Source organism: Sturnus vulgaris, unplaced genomic scaffold (assembly GCF_052056855.1).
Source record: "Sturnus vulgaris isolate bStuVul1 unplaced genomic scaffold, bStuVul1.hap1 Scaffold_195, whole genome shotgun sequence".
In the NCBI taxonomy this organism is placed as follows: Eukaryota; Metazoa; Chordata; class Aves; order Passeriformes; family Sturnidae; genus Sturnus; species Sturnus vulgaris.
This window is the reverse complement of record NW_028276170.1, coordinates 5413272-5432177: the sequence shown is the minus strand read 5'-3', so window position 1 is coordinate 5432177 and position 18906 is coordinate 5413272. Positions and strand designations below refer to the sequence as shown.

The window sequence follows — 18906 nt, the reverse complement described above, 5'->3', positions numbered from 1 at the left end:
GGGGCTGCAAACCCAGCCCAGGGAGCTGCGAGGAGGAAAGACCCTCCCTGAGCCGGGAAGGTGTCCGGAGATCCAGGCAGAGCTCAGAGCTGGTGGAGAAGCCTCCTGGAGGGGAGAAGCCCCACAAGTGCTTGGAATGTGGGAAGGGTTTCAGCTACAGGTGCAGGCTGATCGAACACCAGAGGATCCACACTGGGGAAAAGCCCTACAAGTGTGGAGAATGTGGGAAGGGTTTCAGCCATAGCTCCAACCTGATCCCGCACCAGAGGATCCATGCTGGAGACCGGCCCTACACCTGCTTGGAATGTAGGAAGAGCTTTGGCGACAGCTCCAGCTTGAGACGACACCAGCGCATCCACACTGGGGAGAGGCCCTACGAGTGTCCCAAGTGTGGGAAGAGGTTTCAGACCAGCTCCAATCTCCTCCTACATGAGTGGATTCACACAGAGGAGAGGCCCTTCCGTTGCCCTGACTGCAGGAAGGGCTTCAAGGAAAATGGCACCTTCACTGACCACCGGTGCATCCACACTGGGGAGAAGCCCTACGAGTGTCCTAAGTGTGGGAAGAGCTTCTCAGACAACTCAGTCTTGACCAAACACCAACAGAGGCACCACTAAGGGAAGCCCTGTGAGTGCCCCGAGTGTGGGAAGAGCTTCGTGCTCTGCTCCAGCTCCATCCCCCATGGGAGGATCGGTGTTGGATGATCCCCAGTGACCCCCGTTGGGCAGAGCCCTGGTTATCCCCGTTGGGTGGGGGAAAGGGGTTGGAGAGATTTCTTTCCCTTGTCCTTGTCCCGCTGTGATTTGGTTGGTAATAAATTCCCTCGCTGTGCCCAGGCTGGCTCTGTTGTTCCCGGGCCGGTGCTCGGGGCGGGATCTCTCCTGTTCCTTCTCTCAACTCCCGGGCCTCTCCTCAGCCAATCAGAGAATGCGATGAAGAAGATTCAGCCAATCAGAGGGAGCAGCTGTGATTACTCACCTCTTGCCGGGCAGACCCGCAGCACCCAGTGTTCCCCACCTGGGCAGGGTCTGCAGCGGCTGCTGGGACAGGAGCTTTGTGGGCAGAGAAAAGGGGGTAACACTGAGCCGGGGGTCCCCAGGGGGAGCACACAGGCTCTGGGGGAGGGGGCACACGACTCGTTAGAACCCCCTCTCACCTTCTTGCACAGGTAGAAGCCGAACTCCAGTGCCAGGAAGATGAAGCCCAGCACGGAGCCCCCAATCCCCATCAGCACCTTGGTGTCGATGGTGTCTGGCAACATCTCTGGGGGTTCACAAGGGTCAGAACCCCCCCAGAATCTGTCACAGATACCCGAAACCCCTCTAAGCACCCTCCCAATTGCCTCCAGCCCACGCAGGACCCCTTAAAATCTCCTCCCAGTCTCTTTCCAGCACAACCAGCCTCATTCCAGCCTCTGATTTTCCATCCCTGATCTTCTTCCATCCCCTCCAGGCTCACTCAAATCCCTCCTAGTTACACCCAGCATCCCCAGACTCCCTCCCAGTGCCCACCAGGATCCCCGGAACCCCATCCCACCCTCCCCAACATCCTTCAGACTCCTCAGCCATTCTAGAACCCCCAGCCTTACTCCCAGTTTAAACCAGGCTATCTTAAACTCTCTCCCTGTTACTCCCAGCACACCTCAATTCCCCTACCAGTCCCCCCAATACCTCCCTCACTCCCCCCCGCTGTGGGGTCCGGGCCGTGCCCCAGTGCCGGCTCAGGGGGTGCTCCAGGCTGACGTGCTCCACCTGGAGCTGGAGCTGACCCCGTGCCGGGGGGGGTTTCCAGCAGCACCAGGAGCTGGTAGAAATCCAGTCCCTATTGGGGACCAGGTCGGTGGCCACCACATGCCCTGAGAGCTCCTGCTGGAGCCACCTGGAACCAGCTCAGCTGGATCTCGACAGAGTAGAAATCCATCAGGGAGCAGAGCAGACAGCCGGGGCCGGGATGGGAGATCGAGTGTCATGGTGAGATGGATACACGGGGGGACACTGGGAGAGAGTGAGGACACACTGGGATCAGCTGGGGGGAACTGGGAGAGGGCTGGTGTGGCACTGAGAGGGACTGGGAATGAAACTGGAGAGAATGGGGAAACATCGAGAGAGAGTGGAGTGGATTGGGGCAATGGGTGATAGGGTGGTGATTGGACTAAAAAAGGACTTGGAAATGGAATGGAATGGCTGTGGACTGAGAAGAATTTGGAGGGACTCTGGTGACACTGGGAAGGACTATGAGGATACCAGGAGAGACTGCGATGGACTGGAAGAGCCACTGCAGTCACTTGGGGTGAGGGGGCAGGAGGCCCCAGGGATGGGCACAAGAAGGGCTGATGTGTCTCGGGTGATTCCCAGGGAGGTTTTGAGGGGCTCCAGTGTCATTCCCAGGGCAGGGCCCGAGGGGACACGCTCTGCCCCACGCTCACCTCTGCGCTCCACGAGGAACGGGCTGGACAACTCGTAGTTGTGCCGGCAGTGCCTGTCCAGCGCAGCCCGTCTGTACTCCATCCATTGCGGGTCGCTGTTCCAGTGCCTGGCAGCCTTGTCCCCAAAGGAGGTGTCCCCACGTGCAGCCCCACATCGCTGCCCAAGTGCAGGAACTGCTCCCGGTTGGAGATGTTCCTCTCCACGAACCTCAGCCGGTCGGTGCCGTGAATGAAGTGACACTCGGACTAAACCATCTCCTGGAACAGCGCTGTGTGTGCAGGACACAGGTCCGGGGGTGTCCCCCCAGCAGCCCACAGTAGCCAAGAGCTCCGGGCCCCCGCCACACGCCCCATGGCCAGCGCCGGGCAGGGTCTGACACCTCCCCCCTGCTGGAACCCTGGAAACTGAGGGGTTTGGGCTTTCTGTGCTGACAGGCACTGACCTCCAGGAAAACACTGCTTTTGACCTGACGCTGTGAAGAAGGTTTCCAGAACTGAGTGATAGAACTGGGATCACTGGTGTGCGGTTTCAATAGAAGTGTGCAGTGTCACGTAGTGGAAAATTTAAATTTGTGATTTTAGAATGTAGTAATATATATTAAACAAGATGGAGATTTTAGGGTGGAGGTTTCTTTCTTCTTCACTTTCTTCATGGGTCTAGGTGGTACTTTTGTAATTGGATAGAAAATTCCCCATTGCAGGTCACGGGTGATTGGTTCTTAGGCTATTATGGTGTCTTTTTTTAATTGGACTCATCGGCCCTTAAAAAGCCTTGTAGAGAGAGGTACGTCGCCATTTTTAGCCTTTTAGCTGTAAGCGCTGCAGAACTCACTGTAATATAGATAAGAATTAATAAAAATCTGAGTCGTAACACGAAATACTGTGTCTAGAGCATTTAATTTCGACTCTAGAAAAACAAAAAAGAAGATAAAACGCGATACCCCCCTCCCCAAATTCTCCTGGCGGGGGGCGCTGGGGGCGGGGCGCGGGTGGAGTCCAGGTGAGGAGCTCTGGGCGCTCTGGGACTACCTGAGGAGTCATCAGCGCCGCGCGCTCTGATTGGCTCAATTATTTTGGTGCCTTCTCTGATTGGCTGAGGAGAGGCCCGGGAGTTGAGAGGAGGACCGGGAGAGATCCTGCCCCAGGCTAGCGGTGGAAGAACATCCAATTAACAAGGCATGCAGATCATTTCCCAGTGGTGCCCACACTCCTGTAGGAACTAAATGCACCGAGGATCTCACGAGGGTCACCAACTCTCTGGCGGCCAAATCCAGCCCTGCGCTCCCTGCGGGTGCGGGCACTCTGGGAAGGGCTCAGCTGCGGGTCAGATGGCCGGAGAGTGGCTTGGTGGTCACCTCGTGTGTGAGGCAGTGATGGGCTGGGGAGATGCGTGGACACCACATGATCAGAGATGTGACAATTGATAAAAGATTCGTGTTAATCACAAAAGCATTGGGGTTTGCATAAACCAGAATACTAAGCTCCGAAGTGAAGCATGGACACTAGATAAAGGAAATTATATGATAAAATAATTTTGTTTAAAATCACCTTGTTATGTTATATTCTGTTGTATTATGTTACAGTATATAATATGTTATGTTATGTTTTCCAAATAAGTTGTATCGACTACCAGCTTGCAAAATCGAACTTCCCAAAAAGCCCTTCCTGCTATGTCTGATCAATACTGCCTATCTCAAGGACCAGACTTCCAGAACTTCTCTGGTGGTTAACCAGAAGGACCAGATGGCTATCTGTTACTGATTATCACCCAGAGGCTTTGTGAATTTGTGTAAGGATGTTTATTCAACCACCACTGCTTATGACAACAAAAACCCAAAAATTATTGATTACAATGAGAACCCACAGTATAAGAAGAGGCTGCAAACCAAGGTTGGGTGGAGCGTGGAGTGGGTGGTGACCCCTCACGTTCCCCAGCGCTGCTTGCTCTTTCTATATCAAATAAAGCAATCTAAATTTTGCTGAATATCGAGACTTTTGTCTCTCATTTATAACAGGGTTCACCTTTTCCTCCTCCATGTGTAACGTCGTCTAGAGCACAGAGATCCTGGGAGCTGCTTCCTCCTGAGCCAGTGGCACTCCTGGCACTGGGCAGCGCAGGGCCCTGTGCCCCGTATATACCCCTGCAGGGCGGGGCTGTGCCATGTCACCAGGACAACAGAATGGCCAACAGCACCCAGGAACCCGATAGAACGGCCCTGTGTCACAAAGGGCCCAGGCCAGCACCCCTTCAGCAGCCCAAGCCCCTGGAAGTGGCATGGAGCAGGTGCCCAGCAGGTGCTGGCTTTGCAGGCTGGGCTGTGCGGGGCCAGAGGAATTGGCCGGATGGACGCAGGCAGGGAGTTGTGGTCAGCGGCTCCATGGGCGGCTGCAGGCCGGGGATGAGGGGTGTCCCTCAGGGAGGGCTCTGCCTCGGCCCCGGGGGGGCCCAATGCGAGGGCGAGGGGCTGGGGGGGCCATGGGGGCGTTCGATCAATGGGGAGGGCCCGGGGAGTGCTGAGAAGGGGGTGGTGAGTGGGGGGGAGGCAGGGGTCCCATGGATTTGGGGGGAGTCTTGATGAGTGTGGGGGGAGTCCCATGGATTTTGGGGTCCTGGTGACGGGGGGAGCGGTGAGTAGCGGGGAGTCCCATGGATAGGGGAGGGGTGGTGAGTGAGGGGGCTCCCAGCGCTTTGGGGGGATCGGTGAAGGGGGGGCAGTGAATAGGGGGAGCCCCGGTAAATTGGGGGGGTCCCTGGTGATAACTGGAGGAAGAGAGGGGGGAAAGGAGCGAGCCCCAAGGGACTCCCCCCGGTGCTGGGGACACCCCGGTGCCCCCCCAGCTCACGGTCCCCATCATTCCCGCTCCTGTTCCCGGGGGAAGTCAAAGGGGAGGGGCGGAATCCCCGGGATGGGCAGGGGGGGCACAAAGGGGGGTCCGGGCCCTGTGCACCGGAGGGTGGTCGGTACACGAGGGGGGGGGTCCAGTCCCGGTGCCCGAGGGGGCGTCCCGGTGCCCGGTGATTCGTGAGGGGGTGTCCGGTGATTCCTGGGGAGGTCTCCGGTGGTCCTGGTGCATGACGGGTGGGTCCCGGTGACTCATGGAGGGGTCTCCGGTGATCTCGGTGTCCGAGGCTGGCGATGTTTGAGGGGGGTCCGGCGGTCCCGGTGCACGATGAGGGGGTGTCACTGCTCGATGGGGGGGGAGTCCCGGTGCACGGTGACGGTGCTGATTGATGGGGGAGGTCCTCTGGTGGTGCCGGTGCCCGGTGATTGATGGAGGGGGTCTCCGGCGATTCCTCGGGAAAGGGGGGGCGGTCCGGTGATGCCGGTGCACGAGGAGGGGAGAGAGGAAACTCGAGGGTCCTGAGGGGGTCCCGGTGCACGAGGACGGTTAAATTCGGGGGTCCTGGTGCTCGGAGGGGGGGTCTGGTGTGTGACACAGAGAGAGACCGCGGTGACAATGGGGACCCTGGCACGGGGCTGGTGACACTCAGGGGCTCCGGGTGGCACAGACACTCTGCCCAAATTCTCTGGCACGAGGTCCTGGTGGCACGAGGGGCTCTCGGTGACACGAGGAGCTGGTGGTACTCCAGGGGCTCCTGGTGGCACAAAGAGCTGGGGGCACTTGAGGGGCTCTTGGTGACACAGGGCTCTCGGTGTCACTCGCAGGGCTCTCGGTGACACGAGGAGTCCCCCCGTTCCTCCTGGTGGCAATCGAGGAGCTCTTGGTGACACTCGCAGGGCTCTCAGTGACACTAGGATCCCCAAGATTCCTCTGGGTGACACAAAGAGCTCCCCAAACTGGTCTGGGTGACACGAGGAGACGGTGGCACGAGGGGAGCCCTTTGCACGAGCATCCGTCGCACGAGGACCCCCAAAATTCCTCGAGCGAACCCCCCCGAAATCCTCGCGCGGGACCCCCCACTCAGCGCGAGCCCAACCCCCCCCCCTCTCCTGCTCCTCACTCCGGGGGTCTCCGGGTGATCCCGCCCCATGTCCTTCCCTTTCCCCCAGGACTGGGAAGGGCGGAGGGACTGAAGGGGGGGTGCAGGTGCGGGTTTTTTCGGGGGGGTCCCGGCGGCCCCCGGGGCGGGGTCAGTGCTCAGCAGCGGGGCCGCGCCGCTCGCACCCGTTGGCCGAGATCGGGGGGGGGGGGGGGGGGCGGGGGCGGCCCGGGGACCCCCCTGGGCCCCCAAATCACACCCGGGTCTGCTGCTTTAGTCCTGTGCTACCAGCGCTGATTTTTCTCCTAATTCAGTCTTTTGGCGTATTTTCATGCTAAAGTTTAATAAACCTATGAGACTTTAAAAAAACCCAAAAATAACAGTGTCGTTTGTCATAATGCTTTATTATATTTTGTTAAGGTTTCAGAAACCATTACCATTTTAAAAAGTGAGCGTCGTTTCTGCACTGCCGGGGTAGGAGGGACAGAGGGAAGGAGGGAGGGGTAGCAGAAAGCTGGTTTGAAGGGTCTTCATTTATTCTCATTACACTCCTCTGAGTTTTTCGAGTTTTCTGCCAGAAATCTCTCCCCTCCTCCCACACTCATCCCCAGGGGTTTGGAGAAGTTTTCCCGTTCTGCGGAAATCAAAGCCATGCACTGATATTCCTAATTACGGTTAGGAGAAATGAAGCTCCAGGGCTTCCAGCTGAGCCGGAGGCAGCGAACACGCAGGGCTGGGAAAGGCGTGCCGGGAGCTGCGGAGAACTTTGTTTGTGTTTCCAGGCCAATGGCGCCTCGGGCCCGGGCCCCTTCCAGGGCTGTTCCTCATCTCCGCCTTTGCCCTCACCCAGCCCGGGGGGCCCTGAGAGCGCGGGCCGAGGCTGGGCCGTGTGCAGAGCCCGGCCCTCGCTGCCATTGGCTGATTGTGCCAATGTCACTCCTGGTTGTCGCGCGCTGATTGGGCAGAGCAGCAAAGGCGCCATTGTGGCAGCGTCTGTGCGGGCCCGGCAGCGGCGGCAGCGGCCGGAGCCCGGGGAGGCGGCGGCGGAGCTCGGAGGCGGCCCCAGCGCAGGTGGGAGCCGCGCTCGGTTGTGCGGGGGCTCGGGGCTCGCTGCGGGCCGAGGGGGCGGCAGGGGGCTCTGGCGGGTTGGTTGTGCCGGTGCCGGCCCGTGTTGGCGCTGGGCTGAGGGCGCTGCGGGAGCGGCTGCCCGCGGTCTCCTTCCCGCTGGGGCCTCGGCAGGAGCCGGTGCCGGAGCAGCGCTGGCTCGTCCCGGTTGCTGTGGGTGGCACAGAGGTGTCTGCCCTGTGCCTGGGGCTGTGCGGGAAAATTCTAGTGGCCAGAGGTTTGTGTGCCCGCAGGAGACAGAGGAGTCCTGTAAAAATTACTTTATTGATGAACAAAGGGAGACGCCATGCGGCATTTGCCATGCGGTCTCTAAGACGCAGCCTCCTTTTTATCCACATTTTCCCTTCTGCATCTCTCCCCTACTGGCTGAGGTACTTGGAAGGTTCAGACTTCCCGATCCACCTACTGCATGTCCCTCCTAATATGCACTCCTACTACGATATTAATCTTACTGCTTTCAATCCCTCCTTTTTTCATTTTCTCAAGAATTGCCTTTACAAACTTAATTTCCATTGACTCAATCTCTTTTCCTGCATCCTCTTTGACGCAAGGTGTCGTGCATGGTAAAAAGATGAGAGTTGCTGCAGCATGTCAGAGGAGGAGCAGCATTCGTTTCACCCATGGTCTGCCAGGAAACCACGAAAACGTGTCCCATTCCCATCCTTTCCACATTTGACCGGAATATGAGCTGCTTTCTCACTTCCTTTGTTATCTGTTTCACCACTTTTCCTTTGTGATCTGTTTGCAAACAGCAGTTTGAGTCATTTAATTTTCCACAAACTCCTCCACTTTCTGTTAATAGATCATCTGATTCCATTCCATCGGGAAACGTTGCATTCCTCATCTGAGTGGATTGGTCGGGAAGAAGGTGAGGAGCTGGAGCTGTCTGGTTGGGTATTATTTTGAGGACATTGTGTAATCTAATTATGCTATTGAAATGATAAATGACTTCTCTGTCTCCTGATATGAATTCGTTAGGGCTACCTGGGGCTGGTCCATGCTGGTGTAGGATTTGTTCTGGTGTCTGTTCAACTTTCTCCCAGTTTTGGGGTGCTCCCTCCAGGCAGGGCTGCATCAATTGACCACTTTTATCTTATTAAATCATCAAATACTTGGATCCCCAACTGGTTTCTCTGGATGATTCCCCCCCACACACACACTATTTTTCATGAAGGTTGCTCAAAATCCTCCGTTTGCTGTTTCCCTTTGCAGCTTAACCAGTTTCTGTTGCAGTCAGATATCCTCACTATGGGCTCTGCCTTTAGTTGTGCAAATTCCATCTGTGCAAGCAGGCAGAGCTTGGGGTGAGGGGCAGAGGGAATCAGCCCAATTCCTCCCCCAGGCTAGAAGAGTTTGGTACATCTTGCACACATTGCCCTAGCAGTGTTAGTTTGCATTTCTAATTAAATCGCCACATACTCGAATTTCCAACTCATTTCCCTGAACTTGTGGCTGCAAAAACACCCCCGTGCCCCAATACACCCTATATAACCTGGACAGTGACAGCACATGTTGGAGTGGGGAGAGGGATGATTCCCCCCCGCTGTTTTTCATGAAGTTTTCCCAACATTCTGCGTTTGCTGTTTCCCTTTGCAGCTTAACCAATTTCTGTTGCAGTCAGATATCCTCACTATGGGCTCTGCCTTTAGTTGTGCAAATTCCATCTGTGCAGGGAGGCAGAGCTTGGAGTGGGGGACAGAGGAAATCTGCAAAATTCCTCCCCCAGGCAAGAATAGTTTGGTAAATTGTCCATACATTTCCTCAGCAGAGTTATTTTGCATTTCTAAAGCTGCTCTCCTGGCTCTGCCTGGAATGAATCTTATAAAAGTAGGATTATTAAGAAAAAACCTTCTAATGGTGTAGTCTTGTCACCAAAACTGCGGGAAGAACTAAAACTCTTCAACACCATTTCTACTGTTAGAGAATCAAGGAATTGCTTGATTCTGGCCAGGATGTGTAGCAGAAATCATTTCATCCACAAATAGCCCGGGTGTGCAGAGAAAATCATTCCATGACACGTGAGTTTTACTAGATTTTCCCTTAACTTTTTACTGTTTGAACCCATAGAATTCTGTTGGTTTAATGTTCATTGCTTCCAAGTTGTGTAGTTCTTAGTATTGAATTTCCTATTGTACCCGGATTTCTCCTCCTGTGATGTTAATTAGGTCCCACTCCTGGCTTTCCTTCTCAGTCTTTTCCAGACCAGTTGTCTTCATGTATGCCAGGGGCAGTGTCTGGGATGGGTCTTTCTTGACGTTTGCTTCTGTTTCCTTGATGTTTTGTTGATGTTTGTTATCTTTTGGGCTATTCCCAGTCTGTTGAGATGTTAAACTCATCTCCACTGAGTGTAACATCTCCTAAAAAACCACTTAAAAATTCCTTTTTTGAGGACAAATGCAAATCAAGCCTGACTAGAGAAATAATTTTTAAAACATTTTAAAACTAGGTATATTTTCCAGCAATGGAACCCCGGGCAGCCCAGTGTGTGAGTGTAACTGAGGGGCAGAGTGGAATTGTGCCGTTGTCTTCCCCAGCAGCTGTGGCAGTGCAGGCACAGAAAGCAGCGAAGCTCCAGCAGTGGCAGCAAGGATTGGCCCCAGTGTGTGGAGATGCCAAAGGAGGGTGCCCAGGCAGAGGATTTCAGCAGAGGATCTGTGGGCAGGCCCAGGGGCTTGGCCCGATGTGGAGCCCTGGCTGCTGCTGCGTTGCCTTCAGTGCAGGGTCAGTGGTGCCCTCCCATGCTGCTCCTGCAGCCGGGAATTCCAAATTCCTTTGGCATGGCCCTGTTTAACATCCACATACCATTCCAATTTCTCTTCTGACTCTAGCAGAGCCATGGCTGTGGCGTCAATAACTTTGTTTTTTCATTTTCTCAAGTTTTGTGCTTTTTCTTATGTCCATACCATAATATTAAGGTTCTCTGGGATTAAAACGTATTACAATGTTCTGTCTGGAACAGAGAATCCTCAGTGGAGATCCTGCAATTTCCTATTAATCCTCAGAGTTGTCCCACCTCCATTTCAGTGCTGGGTAATGTTAGTTCTGAGATTGCCTGGTCCCTCTACAGATAAATACATCAGAAACCTTCAGACAAAAAATGTCCCAAATATTTAACCTTTTTCTCCACCATTTCCTCTTTGTTTTTCCAATACTCAAAGATGCTTTTTAGCCTGAGCATTCAGCCATTTCACAGAGGCTTCTTCTACCACTTCTTGTCCTCCTGATTGCAGCAAGTCATCCACATCCTGCATTAACCCAATCCCTGGGGGTGGGGTAAATTCTTGTGATACTTTCTGCAAAGCTTGCTCGAATAAGGCTGTTCCTTCCCTGCATCCCTGCAGATGGACTGTCCATGTCTTTTCCATTTTTCCTTCTACCTCTTGTTCCCACTCAAAGGCAAAATCCAGTTTACCATCCTGTGTAAGTGGGCATCCCCAGAAAGCATCTTTGCCATCAAGGACTGAATGGTGTCAGTGTGAGGAGGGCACCTGGTTGAAGATGGTGTAAGGATGTGAGAGCCCCTGGGTGCTGGGGCCCCCTTGGGCCCTGGGGTTCATCCCTCAGGGGCTGTAGAAACTCTGCCATGGCCTTTGCCTTCCCCTTGGCCTTTTCCTCCTCCCTTCTTGCATTCCCCTGCTGTGCCTTTGTGACCAAGTGCTCCAGGGGCTTCTTCTGCCCCTCCTGCAGCCCCCTCAGTGCCTGGGGGTGCTCATCCTCTGACAGCTGCTGAGCTTTCTGCTAAATCATTCCTTTCTGCAGTGACCCAAGGAAAATGCTTAAAAGCTGATCTGGATGCTTGCACGTCCAATGCCCATTTCCCAGCTGTTCCTTCGTGCTGCTGCTCCTTGTGCTGTGGCTGCCGTGGCCAGCCCGTATCCCAGAGCCGGTGCCTGTCCTGCCGCAGTGTCCAAACGCGGCCCCCCCGGCGGGCAGGGCCGGCAGCTCCACGGGGCCGGGCAGCGGCCGGGGCGTCCCGCAGCCTCCTGGGGGCCGGGGGCCACTGCCGGGCCTGCAATTGCCGGGGGGTGCTGGGCTCAGGCAGCGCCCGGTGCTGTGTGGAACAGGCAGAGCAGTGAAGGGCAGCATGGACCAGTTGTTCTGGCAGGTCTGACGAGGTCTGGTTTGATACAGCACTCACAGAACTCTGCTCCACCTGTGACACTTCCACTTGCAGTAGATGACTGTTCCTCTTCACAATATCCAGCAAGGCAGGTCAAAGACACTTTTACCATTTTCATCTTCAAAAGGGAGAGGAAATCAGCAGCAAACATGAAGTAACCAGTCAGAGGTCCCAGGAAGAAACAAAAGAACAAAGAGTATAGGAAAAAACAGGTTGAGCAGTGATCCTTATCTGTATGGGAGATATCCTCTGGTAATGGGCCATCTGTTAAAACCAGGTGGGGCAGTGTTCTTTATCTTTTCCACAACCCATCCTTCCTCCAGGAAGATATCTTCTGTTAATGGGCCATTCAGTGCCACTGCATGACTGATAAAATTCCATCATCCCATTGGGAGATGCTCCAGCCAGGGGGAGGAGCCAAGCCTTTCCTACCTAGATAAAATCTGAGATTTGGAACACCAAGGCAGCCCTCACCCACTGGTTTCCAGAGGACAAGAGCTACCAGACCTTTCTACAGCATCACTACAACAAGACCACTTCATCTGGGCTGCTACCACCACCCTAACTAGCGGGGTGTCAGGTTGTATTCTGATTCTGTCAGTTGTTTTCTTTTGTACTATTGCATGGATTTTATTTCTCTTTTTTTTCCTATCAATTTGTATTTTTGACTTGGAGTCTCTCACTAGTTTTGCTTTCAAAGCAGCACAAGTTTGGAGGGGATTTTGGCTGAATCTTGATATTTGAGGAGTTTTTGGTCCCTGTCTTAAAGTCTGGAAGATTTTGAGTGGGAATCTTGGTGTTTGGGAGGTTATTACAGACACAAGATGCTCAATGACTTCCAGAGATGAGCTTGGGCGAGGAGGAACACCCAGTTTATGGAGCTCTCATCTTGTTATTTCCCCCTAAACCAGGAATTTTCATTCCTCAGGTGTGCGGGGATGGAGGCAGAAAAGCCCCGGAGATCTCTCACGAGGAGGGGCTGCAAACCCAGCCCAGGGAGCTGCCAGGAGGAAAGACCCTCCCTGAGCCGGGAAGGCTTCCGGAGATCCAGGCAGAGCTCAGAGCTGGTGGAGAAGCCTCCTGGAGGGGAGAAGCCCCACAAGTGCTTGGAATGTGGGAAGAATTTCAGGTGGAGCTCTGATCTGATGCGGCACCAGAGGATGCACACTGGGGAGAAGCCCTTCGAGTGTGGGGAATGTGGGAAGAGCTTCAGGTACAGGTCCCATCTGATCCGGCACCAGAGGTTCCATTCTGGGGAAAAGGCCTACAAGTGTGGGAAATGTGGGAAGAGCTTCACAAGGATCTCTCACTTGATGTGGCACCAGGTGATCCACACTGGGGAAAGGCCCTACACCTGCTTGGAATGTGGGATGAGCTTTGGGTGGAGCTCTGCCCTGAGAAAACACCAGCGCATCCACACTGGGGAGAGGCCCTACGAGTGTCCCAAGTGTGGGAAGAGGTTTCAGACCAGCTCCAATCTCCTCATGCATGAGCGGATTCACACAGAGGAGAGGCCCTTCCGCTGCCCTGACTGCGGGAAGGGATTCAATGTCAACTCCACCCTCATCAGGCACCAGCGGATCCACACTGGGGAGAGGCCCTACGAGTGTCCTGAGTGTGGGAAGAGCTTCTCACACAGCTCTAACTTGACCCGACACCAACGGAGGCACCATTAAGGGAAGCCCTGTGAGTGCTCCGAGTGTGGGAAGAGCTTCGTGCTCTGCTCCAGCTCCATCTCCCATGGGAGGATCGGTGTTGGATGATCCCCAGTTGGGCAGAACCCTGGTGATCCGTGGTCCTTGTTTTCCCCATTGGGTGGGGGACGTGTTTGGAGATACTTCTTTCACTTCTTCTTGTGCTGCTGTGATTTGGTTGTAATAAATTCCGTTGCTGTGCCCAGGCTGGGTCTGTTGTTCCCATGCAGGTGCTTGGGGTGGGATCTCTCCCGTTACTTCTCTCAACTACCAGGTATCTTCTCAGCCAATCAGAGAAGGCACCAAAATAATTGAGCCAATCAGAGCGCGCGACGCTGATGACTCCTCAGGCAGTCCCAGAGCGCCCAGAGCTCCTCACCTGGACTCCACCCGCGCCCCGCCCCCAGCGCCCCTCGCCAGGAGAATTTGGGGAGGGGGGGTGTCAGACCCTGCCCGGCGCTGGCCATGGGGTGTGTGGGGCAGCTGGGGCCCTACTGGTGCCACTGGGAGCCCCCCGGGCTGGGGGCGCAGAGCTCTCGGGTGAGCGGGAGGGCCGGGAAGGTGTCCCAATCGGCGGTTAATCGAGGCGGGAGTCGTGATGATTCGTTTTGATCTCAGAGTTACAAAAGACAACAACAGAAGGACAAATCAGTTTGCTCAAAAAATATTACACTGTATTGAGGGCAAACAACTCAGTTTTGTGATAGAAGGAGAGTTAAAGAGAGAGAGAAAGGGGTGAATCATGGTTTTAAAAAGTTAGGATTTTTGCTAAGGGTAAAAGTAGTTTCCATGACCAAGATGTAAGTTAGGTAGGTAAATGCTAAGTTAATAATTACTAGATGCTTAGGCTAGAGCTAATTGGTATAATTATCTGCTATTATGAATTTATGTATAGAAGAACATAAAATAATAAACTGTTAATCACAAAGCACAAGGCCTTGGATTGTTCCAGGGGGTCACAGAGACTTGATGAAGACTCTCCTGACTTCATCCTTTGAGAGCACTGACCCAATTCAAGAGAAGAACTGCGCACGCGTGAAGGACGAATGGGCTCATTTTAATATGGGGTGGGGATGGGAGGTGCTGGGGTTATGCACATGTATTGTATGTAAGATCTGGGGCAATAAATAGAGGGCAAAGAACCTTGTTCGGGGCGGTCACGCCTTTGGGAGGTGACTCCCGTGCCGGTGAATAAACACACCACTTTGTCACTTTAATTAGTTACAGGGTCTCTGTCCGTGATTATTCCGGTTTTTAAGGATTCAGGCCCCGGCTCAGGGGGTATCACAGCCCCCCCGTTCCCCGCTGTGGCGCTTTCCCACCCCCCTTTCGGGTGGCTGCAGCCCCCGCTGCTCAGCGCCGCCGGCTCAGGCTCCCGTTCTCCCCGCGGGGCCCGGAGCTCCCCCCCCGCCGTCTGCTGCCCGACTTGGGAGCTGCCTCTGCACTGCAGCCACAGGCGGCTCTGCGCTCATTTCGTCCCAAATCATTTTCCGGTGATGATTATCCACTTCTTCACTGATTTGAGGCTTATCAGCTGTTGCAGACGCTGGGATGATGGTACAATGTTGTAGTGCTTGGTAATCCTGTAATTTCACATGTGTTATTAATTATATCTGTTATCAGAAATGTTTTGCATTGTTGTATCTGAATTATTCCCGATTGCTGTAAGTGTTTGGTTTTACTATATATATTGTTTTGTTTTGATGTTCCCTTCATGTTCATGGCAAGAGTAACGCATGCTGTTTTTAAAACAAAGAAGGGGAAATTAACACCTAAGGAAATATGAATAGTGCAATATTTATACAAAAAAAAAAAGAAAATATTTTAGGTAAACCTCATCAATTGAATTTACAAAGACTAATTAAGTCATTAACTTAAGGAGAAGGTGTGCATGTGTTTTTATCATCAACAACTTCAAAGTAGTCACCTGTTCATTCAGCCAAACATCAGTTGCCTCCAAGAAAATGAAGCCCAGTGAGAAGAAAAAGAACCTAATCACCATGCAGCCTTCGTGGCCAGAACAAAACCAGAAGTAGGACTGCCAAGACATGGCTGTGTCTGGAAATTTACAAGCAAATTGCCAACAAAAGCCCTGTGTCATCATCATGGTATAGTGTTCCTACTAACCTTCTTCAGTTATTCCCTGTTCCAGGATCCAAGAGCACATTCAGTGATGTCAAAGATCCACATTTCCAGCTAATGGACTATTTGGACTTTAAAACAATGGTCATTTATTCCCATTCGCCTAGGAGACATTGGACATTATGCTTTTGTTTTCTCATGCTGTGAAACCCTGTGTCAATGACATGATAGAATTTGCTAAGTTTTGTTGATTGTAATCTGTCTTTTATGCGTCTTATCCGATATCTAAGAGATAACCAGTGATAACCTTAATGAGATAACACCCTCACAAGAGAGAGCTATTTTATCATCAGAACATATGAACCTTCTTTGAATTAATGAAAAAGGGTGAGATGTTGCAGTCAGGTAGACAAATTATAAAAGGAAGGCTTCATAAAATCAGGTCTTGCTCTCTGCTAATTAATAGCTAGCCTGTCACTTCTTCTATGTGCAGTTAAGTAACTTGCTTGTTCCCATGTGAAAACAAACTTCAGCATGAAAACAATTAACACAACAAGCTATTCTGGTAAGAGAACCATTTGCACCTGCAAGAAATAAGAAATCTGTCCTGCTGGGGACAAGGACGTTCATTCCCTTCCAGGAGCCCAATGCCCGGCTGGGGCTCCAGGGCAGGGGGTCCTTGAGCAGCTGCCCCAGAACCTCCGCCAGGGTCTCCCAGCGCAGCCGGAGCCGCTCGGCCTGGGGTCCCCAAAGGCCTCAGCGAGCCCCAAGTCCCTGCCAGGAACCCTCAACTCCCTCCAAGCCAGCATCCCCCACAGCCCCTGCAAGTTCCCCCCATGGCACCGGCCGTGGCCGTGTCCCCACATGTCACTGGCCATGTCCCACCATGTCCTCACCCATGGCTGTGTCCCCACCATGTTTCCATCCCTGTCACTGTCCCCCACATCTCCATCCATGCCTGTGTCCCCCCATGTCCCCACGAATGGCCACATCCCCCTCCACGTCCATGTGTCCCCATGTCACTCTCTATGTCTGTGTACTACCATGTCTTTGTCCCCCATGTCCCCACCCATGTCTCAGTTCAGTGTCTTTATTTTTATCCCAAGGTTGGATGTTTTAAAGGGATGAAGAGAAATGAAAAGCAAATCCAGCCCAAAATAACAGCATTTTTGTGTCCATGGTGGCTGAGAATTGAGAAGGGAAGGAGGAAGGGAAGAATATTTTTGGAGGGGTTTCCACCCCACTGTCTCCAAAATCTTGGTCTTTGCCCCAGTTCATCACCATTTTGCTGTGGAAGACACCCTCGGACAATCAAAAAATCAAAAATCAAAATCAAAATCCTGGAATCTCTGAGGATGGAAAAGACCACCAAGACCATTCAGTATTCCTTGAAGCCACCAGAAGATAGGACTGAAAACAGAAGATTTTCTGCGGTTGAACGTCAACAAATTCACTCTCCCCAAGGAATTCCCAATGTTGGTTTCCATCCTGATGGACATTCCTGTCCCTGCATTCATCCAGGGAGACAGGATGATGCAGAGCCCCCCCAGCCAGGTGTCTTCCCAACACGGATCACCAGGACCAAAGATCACCAGGGCTCTGCCCAACGGGGGTCACTGGGGATCATCCAACACCGATCCTGCCATGGGGGATGGAGCTGGAGCAGAGCACGAAGCTCTTCCCACACTCAGGGCACTCACAGGGCTTCCCTTAGTGGTGCCTACGTTGGTGTTGGGTCAAGTCGGAGCTCCTGGAGAAGCTCTTCCCACACTCAGGACACTCGTAGGGCCTCTCCCCAGTGTGGATGCGCCGGTGCCTGATGAGGGTGGAGTTGTGCCTGAATCTCTTCCCGCAGCTGGGGCAGCGGAAGGGCCTCTCCTCTGTGTGAATCCGCTCATGCAGGAGGAGATTGGAGCTTCTCTGAAACCTCTTCCCACACTTGGGACACTTGTAGAGCCTCTCCCCGGTGTGGATGCGCTGGTGTTGTCTCAGGTTGGAGATGTGTCCAAAGCTCTTCCCACATTCCAAGCAGGTGTAGGGCCGTTCTCCTGTGTGGATCACCTGGTGCTGCATTAGACCAGAGATGCCTCTGAAGCTCTTCCCACATTTCCCACACTCATAGGGCTTTTCCCCAGTGTGGATCATCTGGTGCTGGATCAGATGGGAGCTCCACCTGAAATCCTTCCCACATTCCAAGCACTTGTGGGGCTTCTCCCCTCCAGGAGGCTTCTCCACCAGCTCTGAGCTCTGCCTGGATCTCTGGCCGCCTTCCCGGCTCAGGGAGGGTCTTTCCTCCTCACAGCTCCCTGGGCTGGGTTTGCACCCCCTCCTCCTGAGGGATCCCAGGAAATTTTCCTCCTCCGCCATCTGCCCACCCCATGGGAATGAAGAATCCTGGTTTGGGGAAAAAACAAGAGGGGACTGCCTTGAGACAAGAAAAAAACAAGAGCAAGCTGCCTTGTTCTTCCAACCGATGTGCAGCTGAGGAAGACACTGGGCATCCTGTGTTTGTAAGGACCTCCCAAACACCAAGATGCATCCCAAAAATCCCCCAAATATCAAGACACAGATCAAAAACTCCCAAAAATGCAAGATTCAGCCAAAACCCCCTGCAAAATATAAAGATTCAGGCCCTGCAAAAAAACAAACACCACGTCTTAGCCCAATAAAGCTCAGAAACAACAAGGTTCACCCCTCTGAAAATGGTGGATCCCCCTCTCCAGTCACCTGCTGAATGTGGAGGGGGAGGCCAATGCGCTGGGACTGGAGGGACGCTGTAGGTTTGGAATCCTGTGCTGCTTCCCATTTCTGCTCTTCCTGTGTCTCTGCTTTTCCTCACATTCCTCTTCCGCTTACTTTTCCACCTTCTCCCGCACAATACCAACTTATCCTCACATGTGCAGTATTTGACCATTTTCTTCTTCAACCCTGCATCTCCTTCCCTTCTCCTGCTGCCCCCAGGCCCAGCACCCACTGCCGGCTCCCTCTTCCCCCCAAACCCACAGCATCCCAGCGCAGGGGCAGCGATGGAGCTGGGGCAGCTCGGGCTGGGGCAGCGCTGGGCTCTCGGCCGCTCCCGCCCGCACTCGCTCCCCACTGCAGCCGCTGCCGCCACCACAGCGCGGGGGGGCCCGGCCTTGGCGCTCCCCCCCTCCCACCTCCCCAAATTCCCCTGCCGGGGGGCGCTGGGGCCAGGAGACAGACGAGTGACAGATCAGGGGGGCTGGGAAGAGTCGGCAGCCAGAGAGCACTGAAAATCTCAGCAGGGACTACAGTGGGATCTTCGGGGACTAAAGATGGCAGGGCACCCATGGAGGGTAGAAAGGGAAAGCCAGGAAGGGCTCCTGGCTAAAGGGATGATGATCCCAAAATATCTCTGAAGGGTCCCAGGGGAGCATCTTGAGGAAGTTTGAACATTGTCCCAGAGGTAATCAAGGACATGGACACCCAGGGGGGCAATAAGGGAATTCGAGAAGGGATTTAGACAACAGGGGATGGAGGTGTTGGTGTGCTGGGA

The 18906-nt window shown here is 53.7% G+C and overlaps 1 protein-coding gene across 1 annotated transcript in view; it reads left to right on the top strand.

Moving 5' to 3' along the window:
- Positions 1–18906, top strand: part of LOC148218027 (uncharacterized) — a 775474-nt gene that overhangs the window by 502661 nt on the left and 253907 nt on the right. The window contains 1 exon segment of the mRNA XM_088158035.1: positions 12700–13284. Within this exon segment, the coding sequence (XP_088014161.1) occupies positions 12700–13284 (585 nt within the window).